The sequence below is a fragment of the Podarcis liolepis genome (assembly GCF_965112155.1).
Source record: "Podarcis liolepis genome assembly, chromosome: 9".
NCBI lineage: Eukaryota > Metazoa > Chordata > Lepidosauria > Squamata > Lacertidae > Podarcis > Podarcis liolepis.
Window position 1 is genome coordinate 73,895,106 of NC_139564.1, and position 12,431 is coordinate 73,907,536.

The 12,431-nt window shown below is 40.2% G+C and overlaps 1 protein-coding gene across 7 annotated transcripts in view; it reads right to left on the reverse strand.

Annotated features, from left to right (window-relative positions):
- The window catches only part of RGS12 (regulator of G protein signaling 12), an 83,659-nt gene that overhangs the window by 54,090 nt on the left and 17,138 nt on the right, over window positions 1–12,431 (reverse strand). For 5 of the 7 annotated variants that reach the window (XM_083460685.1, XM_083460686.1, XM_083460684.1 and 2 more), the window contains exon 3: window positions 7,739–7,855. In XM_083460685.1, coding sequence (XP_083316811.1) covers window positions 7,739–7,855 — 117 coding nt within the window. Of the gene's footprint in view, window positions 1–815; window positions 994–5,941; window positions 6,440–7,738; window positions 7,856–12,431 lie in introns of those variants that run through there. The other 2 variants (XM_083460689.1, XM_083460690.1) reach the window with 2 other exon arrangements.

Here is a 12,431-nt window from a genome sequence, read left to right on the forward strand (position 1 = left end):
AAAATATAAGTATTACTATTATGAAATGAATGCCTTAAAAATATGTATTTTACTTTCTGCATATTTTCATCCCCGGTTCCTGCCCCAGTTATCACTCATTCATTTTACTTTGATATTTTTTTTTAAGAAAAGGACAGATATATACCAGACATTTCTTACAGAGGAAATTGAAGCAGGTTATTTTTAAAACACCAAAAAGTAACAAAGTAACTGTAATAAATCATAATTTCTGTTGTGCAGGAAGCTGATTCATCACAATTTGATAACATTCCTTTACTTCAGAATGATTTTTAAAATTATTTTCTTTCCACTTCTAAAATTGTCTACTTGCATAAAAACAATAAAGCAAGAAGAAGACAAAGATGATAGTCTTTTTCTTGCCATGTTAGAGAAATTATTACAAGACACTGGTGTCAAAAAAATTCAACTCAAATTTAAAAAAATAAAAGGTTTTTCCTCCAAAACAGAAATGCATTTGTGTGGTTTATTGCAAACAGACAAGAAGACATAAGCAATCTGTACCATTTATAGATGATTGTCAAATTTGCTTTTCATCTTGAAACATCTCTGATAAAGTTAATATTTAGACACTAAAATTTGATGAGTAAAACAAAAAACTTGTAAAACTGCTGCTATGTAGTTTCTTTCACATAACTCCCATAATCAACATTTGTTTTTTAAAATTATTTTTTCACAAAATACAATTTCAGCTATAAGTTTCAAAAGTCTTAATATGGAATAATAATAATCTATCATTCTGGTCTCTAATCTCCAATGCAAGACAGTCCCTTGTGACAAGCAATCATATTGCTTACCTGTTCATCGTAAGAAAAAGCAGTTATTTTTGCCAGAAGCACCTTTCCTAAATTCATCTTTACTTTAGATGGTGGAGCATTTCTTAAATAAAATAGGTTCTCAAGAGCTTAAGTGCACCATCCAATACTCCGCACTGCCTGTGCAAAATGCCTACAAAGTTTAAAGGCATTTCACATGTTCTATTTTACTCCCTTTATGTTACCAATAGCAACCAGCCACCGCAGAATGCTCCAGTTCATCATGGATCAGATTGTATCTCGGCTATCTCACAGAACAAGGATAGTTTGGAGAACTGGGGCTGTGGTATTTAACAAATCCTGTCTGTAGCAAATAACATAACACACTTTATTCAGTCTGAAATGGTGCGTTTGCAGAAGAACACTATAGTTAGGTCTGTGCATCTGCCATGGCTGCAAGAGTGCAAAAATGGGCAAGGTGTGGCAGTAGGTATAGAATTCAGCTTCCAGAGCATCTCAGATTTATATTTTTAAAAGGAGGTTTCCAGTCCTCATAGCTGCAAAGATAGCAAGGTTTGCTGAATCTCAGATACCTGCTGGGTTGCTGAATAATTGGTTTGGGGAGCAGCTTTGAAGTCTTTGTCCCTTCCACTACTGGGAAAAGGTAATATATCAGGATTATCGAAAATCAGTGTGTATGCGTATGTTGTATTAAATGCTCCTTAAAAACAGGTGGTGCAAAATTATACAGGAATGCAATAGTCTATTATCCGGGACCCTTTACCAAAACTAATAGCAAAAGTTGAAGACTGCTCTTCTATGTAAAACAACAAACTGGGGACAGAACTAGATTTAATGTTTGAGATAAAGTATAATAAATGTGACACAGCAGAGTATGTATTTGTCATGAAGGTTTGCACAACCCCTGCCTGTCTACCAATATTGCCTGTCCATCAAAGACTCCATTGCTCAAAGGTAGGATGGGCATGTCTCAAGCATCCCCACTCTCCTTATATAATACTGTTTTTTCTTTAGTTATCTTTAGAGGCAGCAGTGTGCAGAAGTAACAGGATGTCCTGGGAGGTGTGCTGTCTTCCAGCTGCAAAGATTCACAATGTGACAGAGAAGTTGCCAAATCTTATCAAGTCCACTGACACCAACCCCTTCTTTTTGATTCATGTGGGTACAAACAATACTGCCAAACACAGCCTTTGACATATGAGACTCTGGCCAGGAGGCTGAAGGGCCTTGAGACACATGTGTTTTTAAATCTCTCCTTTCTGTTGGAAGAGAGAGGAAAATACTGGAAGTAAACCACTGACTGCGCAGGTGGTGTTGTCAGGAAGGATTTGGCTTCTTAGACCATAGTCTCCGCTTCCTTGAGGAAGGACTTCTGGCAAGACATGGGTTGCACCTCACAGTGGTCGGCAAGAATGTGTTTGGAGAACGGGGAAATCACAAAGGAAGAGTATATATGAGTAGCCAATAGTTGCAGGGAGAAGGTCAGGCGGGCCAAAGCTCAGAATGAACTCAGGCTTGCAAGAGAGGTTAAAAATAAAATTTTAAAAGCTTTCTTCAGTCATGTTCAAAGTAAGAGGAGGAACAAGCAAGTAGTAAATCCTCTATGTGCAGAGGATATAGGTGAGAGTGACTTTAACTTTTTTTCCTTCAAAGGAACCTCTTGAAGATCCATACACAAGCCAGGCACATAAGTTGAACCAGGCAAAGCTTACTCAGAGTAGCTTTGGGGTCCCACAATGTGACCCTTGTGAGCACTATCTTCCCACAGACAACCTGAGCACTCTGAATTTTAATTTCTTTTTTTAAAAAATGAGTTTTTAGGATTCTTCCTTGAGGGTGATGTGGCAGTGGGCAGGGACAGACCTGATGCTGGATTACCTAAACAGGAACTGCCTTGCTTCATTAATGCAATGGGATTTATGACTAAGTAACCATACTCCTGGTACCCTCTAAGGTGAGGGGTTTTTCCCCCTGAAAGGGAGACTCAACAACTCCAGGAAAGAGGTAGATAGATACTGGTTTGGGGCAATTATTGGCAGATGTAAAAACAAAAACAACCCCCCCATTATGTTACAAGCAAATATAATTTTCAATATCAATGGGTTTCTGTCTCAAAAGACCCCCCTTCCCAGGGAAGCAAATAAGTTTGTTTTCTGCACTGCATATTATTTGTTCCAGCAGCATTAAATAACTAAAACAATAAATGAAGTAATGTAATAAGTGGCCTCAAGATTAAAATATTTTGCCTTGATCCTCTTTTCAGTTGTCAAAGCTCTGAACCCAATTTGGGTGCTAGAATCATAGAATTGTAGAGTTTGAAGAGACCCCAAGGGTCATCTTGTCCAGCCCCTGCAATGCATGAATCTCAGCTAAAGCATCTGTGACAGATGGCCATCCAACCTCTGATTTAAAAACCTCCAATGAAGGAGAGCCCACCACCTCCCGAGGGAAACCATTCTCCTGTTGAACAGCTCAGAAATTTCTTCCCAATGTTCAGCCTCAATCAGCCTGAGCTGTGCTGAGCTGCAAACTTTCCCCCCCTCCTTTCCCTTCTCTGCGTGCAAAGTTCCTCTGCATAGTTTGTGTTCAGCACATGATTCACTGACACAACCCCATCCCCTTCAGACCAATTGACACTGATAAGGCTCATTACTTGGTGTCCAGGGTGGTTCTCATGCTGAACATCTGAGTCAGATGTTCAGCATGCAAGTCACCCTGGCTGATCCCAGTGGCTGCTGTGCTGCGAAGGAAAGAGGCTTACTCATGTAGCAAGCTGCACTATACCTAGGGCCGTCTTTACCTGGGGGTGCAAGCGGTGTTACCCGGGTGCCAATTTTTTGGGGGCGCCAGATGCCCGCTGCTGAAGCCACTTAAGCTCTTAACTATCTACCTGTCATTGAAATAATACATAATTTTGATCAAGCTAGAAAAACAAAATACATATATACCTAGGTATTATCAAAATGTACACCTACTGTTTCACTAAAGGACTTTCGACTTTGTGCACTCATTTACCAAAGATGCGCCGTGCCAGTGGTGGTGCTTATCATTCACAACGGCGGCGCTTGTCATTCACAACAGCACCGTGCACACGGAAGTAACTCTTACATCAAAATATTACGTTACATATTGCATTAAGCTGCTATGTGGCAGCGGGGTGAGTGGCACCTTTGACATGACTGATGTTTCTCCTAAGAACGTGCCTAAACAATACTTGTAAGTTTAAGTGTGGTGGTGTTGTATACTTAAGTATAAGTGTATTGTAAATAAATGAGCAAATAAAAAAGTTTGTTTCTTTTTCCTTCCTTCTTTTGTAAGCAAGAGATAAGGCTTAAGCGTGGTGTCTGACATAAGCATAATAAAAGTTAATTTGGGGGGCTAAACTAAATTTGGTGGTGCTGGGGGGATCTTTGCACCCCGGCAGCACATATACTAAAGACAGCGCTGACTATACCAGGCCAAACTATTTCTCCATTTAGTCTACTCTTACTGGCAGCGGCTGGCTCTCTAAGGATCTCAGGAAGAGAGAGGTCTTTTTCATTACTGGCCAGACAATCCTTTTCACTAGAGATGCAAAGGATCAAAGCAGGGACCTCCGGTATGCCAAAGATGTGCTCTGTCACTGAGCAAACAAATGCTGAGAAGGGGAGGTGGATGTTGGTGCAAATGGCACCGGCTTCTGCACTTCTCACCAGCTTTTTACTGGGAAGCGTAAAGAGGGAGAGGGCAGCTGCTGCTCTACTCCTTCAAGGCCACATTGTCTCTCCACTCCACCCACAAATTCAGCCCATGAAGAAAAACACACAGGCAGAGGATAGCAGGTGCTAGGGGACAGGGTCGGAGTTCAAAACCTGTGGGTTTCTCAGAAGGAATACTGGACTGTCTGCTGTTCAGGACACTATAAATTATAGGAACTCATGTTCTCTTCCAGCAAGGCAGTTCTTAAGTAGGAATAGCCAGATCTGTTTAATCAAGGAATTTCTTAACTAGGACAGTTAGGGATGGAACCTCCATTTATGAAGGCCGTATATCTTGTGTTAGCAGCAGCTCCCAGCAGGAAGCAACAGAAGTTAGTGAAAATATGAAGCACACCAAATACGTTAGTGTTATATATATGGGAATGGGAAGAATGCTGTATAAATATTCAAATTTAACTAATAGATTGACTAATCCTTCAATGATTAAGCTATTAAAGTTTCAATTAAGTTTCAGTCTTAATAATAATCCTTTTAAAACTATGAGATCGTATAGCAGAAATATATTCTCCCTAGAGAATCTACTTCGAAGAAAAAACTGTATCAAAGCATTCAAATGTCACTCTTAAGAAAACTGAACATGTTTTTCAGGATATGGTTGAAACTTACAATACCAATAAAAAATATGCTATCCAATGCATGCTAGCACTGAAGCAAGTCCAATTCTACTCATAAGTTTGTAGCCACAAAGGATTTTTTAGAAGACAATTTTTTTGCGTATTAAAAATGTGCTTGTTTTATTTTCTTTACCAGTAAGAATAAGGATAGCCAAGAAATAGCCACAAAAATACGTAAGGTCTCTTTTAACAACCTGTTGAAGATAGATATGCCTACCAGTGTGTTTTGTGTGTGTGTGTGTGTGTGTGTGTGTGTTTTACTGGAATGTATGCCATTAACAATATAGCCGGGGCATATTGTTCCCCTTCCTTTTTTAATGACACAGAGCCTTTAGAATACTTCTCTGTGTTTCATTTAAGAAACATTAAACATTTTTAAAAACTGAAACATCCCCGTCTCAGACTTTATCTGAGTCATGAAAACCCCTAACGGGTAGGTCTACCAAATAAACATACACAGAACCATCAAACCATGCAGTCAAATTATTTTTATACATGAGGAGCTGCCGTTGTTTACTGCATTTAATTATTCTTAGAAAAATGACAGTGCACAGTGTTGCATAAGTACCTCCTGGAAAACCACTTTACTGCTGGCTTACACAATAAAAGAATTAAATATAAAAATTATCAGTTAACATTAATAGAGGGGGGAAATCATCTGGACAGAATGTAGACTTTTACAGGAACTATATGGAAGACCTTGCAACTGAAGGCTGTCCTTTAAGTCACTTTCTTGAGTTCCATATACACTATTAGATAAATGAAGCATACTTACGTGACTAAAGTTGCAAAGTTCCTCCATGTACAAGTTGTCCCTAAGGGACTTCTCTCTCATTTTAAGGAAAGTTTCCTACGAACACACATGCTTACTTCTCCTGTCCAGTAAAACAAATGAAACTAAGGTGCCTCTTCTTCCTTCCTTCGCAGTGGAGACCCACCCAGACTAAGCACCAGTTTGTGTATCTACCCATCAAAAGAAAAAGAAAAAACAGCTTGCACTCAAAGCTTTAAATTGTTGCTGTGACTGTCTTTGCATAACAATGAACCCTCCACAGAGACTGCATACTAGTGGTTCATAGGTTCAGTGTGAACTGTATAGAAAAACTTTAAACTAGTTCTAAAATCAAACAGCAACTTTATACAGCTTGTTCCCATTTTCTCTGTTTCTCAGCATGTAGCTGCATGTTCCTTCAAGATTGCAATCACATGCAAGCCTATTATGCTATTTGCTTCATCCGACTTGTCTGTTCCTTGCTCCTTTGACTAAGCAAAAGAAGGTTACAGAATTCTTTTTCCTTGTGCAACAGGATTCTCATACATTTCAGTACCACACCCATTTATTTTAACTCGCAAGCCTATGAAGTACTGAGGATACGTCTATTATGTCATAGCATTAGTCAAACTCCAACCACAAAAAAAGTCATTTGCGTCGCTAAAAATGAGTACTTCTGAATATACTATATAAAAAATATATAGGATATTGCCACCCCAGTAATGAATTGTTCATTCTTTTAGAAGCTTGCTACATTTTGAAAATCACGCTTTTCGAGCTACATTCTATTCAGTGTTCACTTTTTGAAGACTAGTAGAGACTCTCCCCGCTTACACACAATGATGAAGGCTAGGCATTGTTATGAAAGCAGGAATTTAGTTACAAGGCATCAAACCAAGAACCTAGGCAAATTTACAACACAAATTCCACATGTTCAGCAGCACTACCTATATTATAAGAATATTTAGCATGCATGCATTAAATGGCCTCATTTGCATGCCACTTGAAACCATAATGAAGCTTAATTATGGTTTAAAGGTGAATGTGCAGTGTACTGATGCAGAGGAAGAAAACGGCAGCCCCTTCACTCCTCCCCCATTCTTGCTTCTGAGGGTTCAGCCTTAGGATTACGTCTGAACCAGACTTCCATGGTTTGCCTTCCCCAAACAAGCCATAACCAGTAAGGCAAGAACAAAATATGGTTATAGCTCATGGCTTGCTTGGAGAGATATACCGTATTTTTCGCTCTACAAGACGCACCAGACCACAAGACGGACCTAGTTTTTGGAGGAGGAAAACAAGGAAAAAAATATTCTGAATCTCGGAAGCCAGAACAGCAAGAGGGATCGCTGCACAGTGAAAGCAGCAATCCCTCTTGCTGTTCTGGCTTCTGGGATAGCTGCGCAGCCTGCATTCGCTCCATAAGATGCACACACATTGCCCCTTACTTTTTAGGAGGGAAAAAGTGAGTCTTATAGAGCAAAAAATACGGTAATTCCCGAGTCTGGGTCCAAATGCAACGCTAAGCCAAAGCAGGGCTCAACTCCTGGCAGCATCAGCAGTGGGAGCAGGGAGGGGTGACGTGACCCCCCAGGACATGGCACATTCATTTTTAAATCACAGTCAAGCTTAACAGTGGTTTAAAGTGATTTGTCAACCAGAACAGAGAAAAGCAACACGTTAATTTACTCTCGTTTGAGAACATATCTACTTTCCTAAGAGTACTGTTTAAGCAGCTTATCAATGCCTGTTCACTCTCTCTTCACAGGAAACAGTGGAAGCTTAGTGTAATAAAATTACCTCAAGATCATCAAGTGAGCGAGTAATGCTGAATCTCTTTGTCCGTCCAAATGATCTTCGAGCAGAAGAGCGCTGGGGAAGCTGTCCTAAACCAGAAGTAGGTCCAAACTTTGTACACTAAATAAGCCAAGAAATATATATTTAATTATATTGCTTTATTCATTCCTGATACAGCAAAATTTATTTGACTTTATTATCCCCGTTGATGGCACTTAGTATTTACCGTATTTTTTGCTCTATAACTCACTTTTTCCCTCCTAAAAAGTAAGGGGAAATGTGTGTGTGTCTTACGGAGTGAATGCAGGCTGCGCAACTATCCCAGAAGCCAGAACAGCAAGAGGGATCGCTGCTTTCGCTGCGCAGCGATCCCTCTTGCTGTTCTGGCTTCTGAGATTCAGAATATTTTTTTTCTTGTTTTCCTCCTCCAAAAACTAGGTGCGTCTTATGGTCTGGTGCGTCTTATAGAGCGAAAAATACGGTGGTTTAAAAAAAGCAGGCTTAACAATAGTCATTTGTGGGACTATGTGCAGATTAGCAACTAAACAATGATATACTATTATTTATTTTACCGCCTAGATCTGCTACACAGATGCTTGCGGTAACATGCCTGCTTTTTAAATTCTAATCAATGAAATAGATCTTGAACAAATTTTACTTTAGCTAGGAAGTGAAACCGAATAAAAAAGAGACCAGTGAATAATCCGATATACATAGAAAAGTGCACAAACTGAAGATAAGTGGCAGGCAGCAATAATACTGCAGGTTAAAATAAAGATGCTCTACCACCCATCTGCCTTCATCCCTAGCCTTCTAGTGCAGTTCTGTTTACATAGGTGACATAGTTGCACTGCAGAGAACAGTATTAGGCGTAAGCAACCTTGACCTCATGTCATAGCCCAGGAGATACTTTCCCTGATCAGAGAACATCAACTATAATTCAATCCTTATTCCCTTTAATAAACCACAGTGTTAGACACCAGACACCATCTTCAACTGTCTTCTGAATCACCCTTTTGTATCTTTGTTTTCTTACACTCCTCTGGACAGGCCTGGATTAAAGCAACTGGAGGCCCTGGGCCAGGAGATATTGGGAGGCCTGAATTTAATAGCATCTGCTCCTGAGAAACAAAACCCCATTCTCTCCTTTATCTACTCAATGGAAGCAGAACATTGCTGAAATTTGAGCATCCATGAAAATATTGTTTCTAAATATATAAACTTTAGTAAGTTTACAAAAGTATGGAATTAATGAAGACATTCACACAGAACATTCATAGGGGAATCATAGCTATAACATTACACTATATGCAATAGTTTCTTTCGAGCATTTTTAGATGCCAACTTATCAATTATATCATTAAAATCAGTGAGTCGCAGTTTATCATTTTCTGTGCAGAGAATGCTTAGATCACACAACCAATCTTGGGCATAGCTGTCAACTTTCAGATTTGAAAATAAGGGATCAGCACCATCGAAAATAAGGGATCAGCAGCCTCACCTGTCCTGGGGACAGTCTACGGGATATCTAACAATCCAGGATAGCAGCGGGAAGCAGCGGGAAATGGCGCTGGAATAAGGGAATTTCCCACAAAAAAAGGGAAGGTTGACAGCTATGATCTTGGGACATTGTTGACCATAGATAATGCTATATCCTTCTTAGTCTAGAAAACAATCTTTCATCAGTACAGTTTGTAATTGTTAAACACACGAACAATCTGAAAATTTGTTTCCACATTTGGAAAACCTGTCCAAATTTTCTCCTGTAATATTATTTGATACATATATTGGTGGCTGAAACTTTCTTTTTCCACAGGGTAAGTTTGCACAGATGGAAGTGAAAGAGTTCATTGACTAGACTAAGGCCAAGATCCTTTGGATACACTTCCAGCAATGCAATTGTGAATCTGTTTCTTGTTTGCATGCAGGTTCACAAAAAAATAAAAATTACCAGCTAATGTGAGCATTTGACTATGCTTTCTAGTTAAGCATGTTAGCATAGAGTTCATATGATTTTTCAGTTTTCCATGGGATGCCAATAATCAAATCCAGTAGAAGCTAAAGCTGTATTTGAGGCAGGTTGGTTACAGAAAAGCCTGCACACGAAACAGTAGACTTTTGCTTTTGTGGGAGAATCTACTAGCCATTCTCAAGGGTGGTTTTCTCCATTTACTTCTTACTATAAATAGGGACTCAACCTCTGTTGCAATCTTATACACATATACCAGAGTGTAAGCCCCCTTTGAGTAGCATGGTTCCTACTTCTTTTATGAATACTCATAAATACATTCTTCATGTGTGTCTGGGAGATAATGGGAAGTGAACTAACGCGTCTGCTATTTGCAAATTTACTTTCATAAATGAGCAAAGTACACTAGCCAGGACACCATATTATAGCTGATAAAAGGCCACTGTTGAAAGCAGTGCCCTTGTGTCATCTTCGCCTCATTCCTGCTTAAGAAGGCAAACCCCATAACATGACATCACCACAGTGTAGCTTCCATGCTACCTCACTGACCACCATTTATAGGAATGGCAAATTCACAACATAATGATGACGTCACCTCATACATTTTGGTTTGCTAACTGTTATGAGGGAAAGAAGAGATGTGGGGCTGCTGCTTTTAGCAACAGTCACATGTCAAATGCACCACACAGCCCTGGGCTTAGATCTGTGGTTCCCAGGCCTTTTTGTCTTTTTAATAAGCAAACGTCAAAGGCTTTAGCCCACACAAGCCCCTCCTTTCTCCCAACGTGTATGGTTGCCATACTTTGATTCATCATAGCCTACCTCAAGGGGCTGTTGTGAGAATCAAATAGGGAGGAGAGAACCACATATGCCACCTTGGGGGAAGGACAGGATATAAAATGTAATGAGTAAGAGTGAGGGAAAGGCTAGAAATGGAAAGCAAAGTAGTCTCTTAGATAACCAGGATATTCCTTACCCTGTTCTCCTCAACTCAACTCCTAGGGATGTAGCAGGTGCTGCAAAGTGCCCTGCAGAATCCTCACCAGGTAAGTGGGCAGGAGTTACCAACAAGACAAGTTTGGGAAGTCATGTTTGGGCATCATCCAGACATGGTTGGAGTTGTTCAGCGACCACCCGCTTCATCACCTTGCCCAAGAATGGAAAAATTGAGACTGGGAGATAACTGGCCACAATGGCTGTTCCAAATATAGTTTTTAAAACAACTGCTTCTTTAAGGGGTTCTGGGAAGACTCCCTCACAGAGGGAAGCATTCACTACCCGATGGAGCCCTTTGCCAAGCCAAGCCTGGCTCACTTGACAGGATGGGCAAGGATCAAGCAAACAGGTGGTTGGTTACACTCATCCAAGCAGCCTGACCACTTCTTCAAAGGTAACAAGCTGAAATCGGTCCCATACAACTTGACCAGACAGAGCATGGGCACTCACCCAGCCCAGCTCTGCTACCATGGTAGAATCAACCTCTTTCTGAATTTGAGTGATTTTATCTGCAAAAAACTGCAAAATCATTGCAGGAGATCTCGACCTCACAGGACCTCAATGGAGAAAGTGGTTCTATTAAATTATGAACCTCCTGAATGAGTCTCCTGCGACTGTTTTCAGCTGATGCAATAGAGATGGCAGCGATGAACAGGCTTTATGGATTCTCTCTTCTGGAAGTGACATGCACCTAGACCATCCTTAGATGTGTCTATACTTCAAGCTGCTCTGCCAGGTCATAATATCAGCTGTGTTGTTACTTGGAGCTGCGGTAAGGTTTTGCTTGAGCCTTCATATTTTGGTCCCCATTGGCAGATGACATTATTTTTCAGCGGTTGTGTTGTTAGGCTAAACTTATTTAGTTTATGCTAGTTACTGATTAGTACTGAGAATCTTCTGTAAGCAGATGCCTTCTGTCTTGCTTTCACTTGGGTTAACTCCATATATTTGACATTGTGATTCAGGCATTGTACTGTTTCTTGTTGAGTTTTCCTCCTTTCTGATTAGCTCTGCCCAACACTTGCTTTAGAATGGCAGCATGTTCTTTGGCAGCTGATGCGATTATCATGTCATCTGCTATGATGTGTGCACTTAATAACACTCATTTTTCTACTAGAACACTTGCAGACTTTATTCCAAAAAGGAGTTTGCTGAAGGAGCATCTCCATGGGTAAATAAACATGTGGACTTCTGAAGGCTATTTGTCTACTGTCACCTGCACTTATCCAGGATCATGAATAGTTTATTTCTAGCTGATTTGGCCTTTTGTGGGGTAGGGGTAAAGATGAGGGAATCCTGAATTGCAAGCAACGGAAATGGTGCCCCTTAGCTTTGTTTTGCTATGACTATACAGTTATTTTTTTACTCTCTGATTACCATGTCATTGACTTAGGTAGGGTTTGGGTTTCCGCACTTTGATAACAATTCTATCAGCCTCCAGCCTTTAAAAAGTAGCCTTAAGATTTGGTAGCATTGCCTATATTTTCCTGGATCCTTGGATCTTTGGGGTCACAGATGGAACCAAGCAGATACACTGAGTGTTGGGAAATTATCAAAGCCCCTCAAAAATATCTAGTTTGAAAACATTATCTTTGCTGGAGGGTGCTTGTAATGCAGATGCCGAACGGGAGAACTTCTTAATTACACCCAGCTGTGCTGTAAGCTATTCCTGTACCCTTTCATTTAACTGTGGCATTTCCAAAAGCAGCCAGTGTGTTCTCTGAATAAACA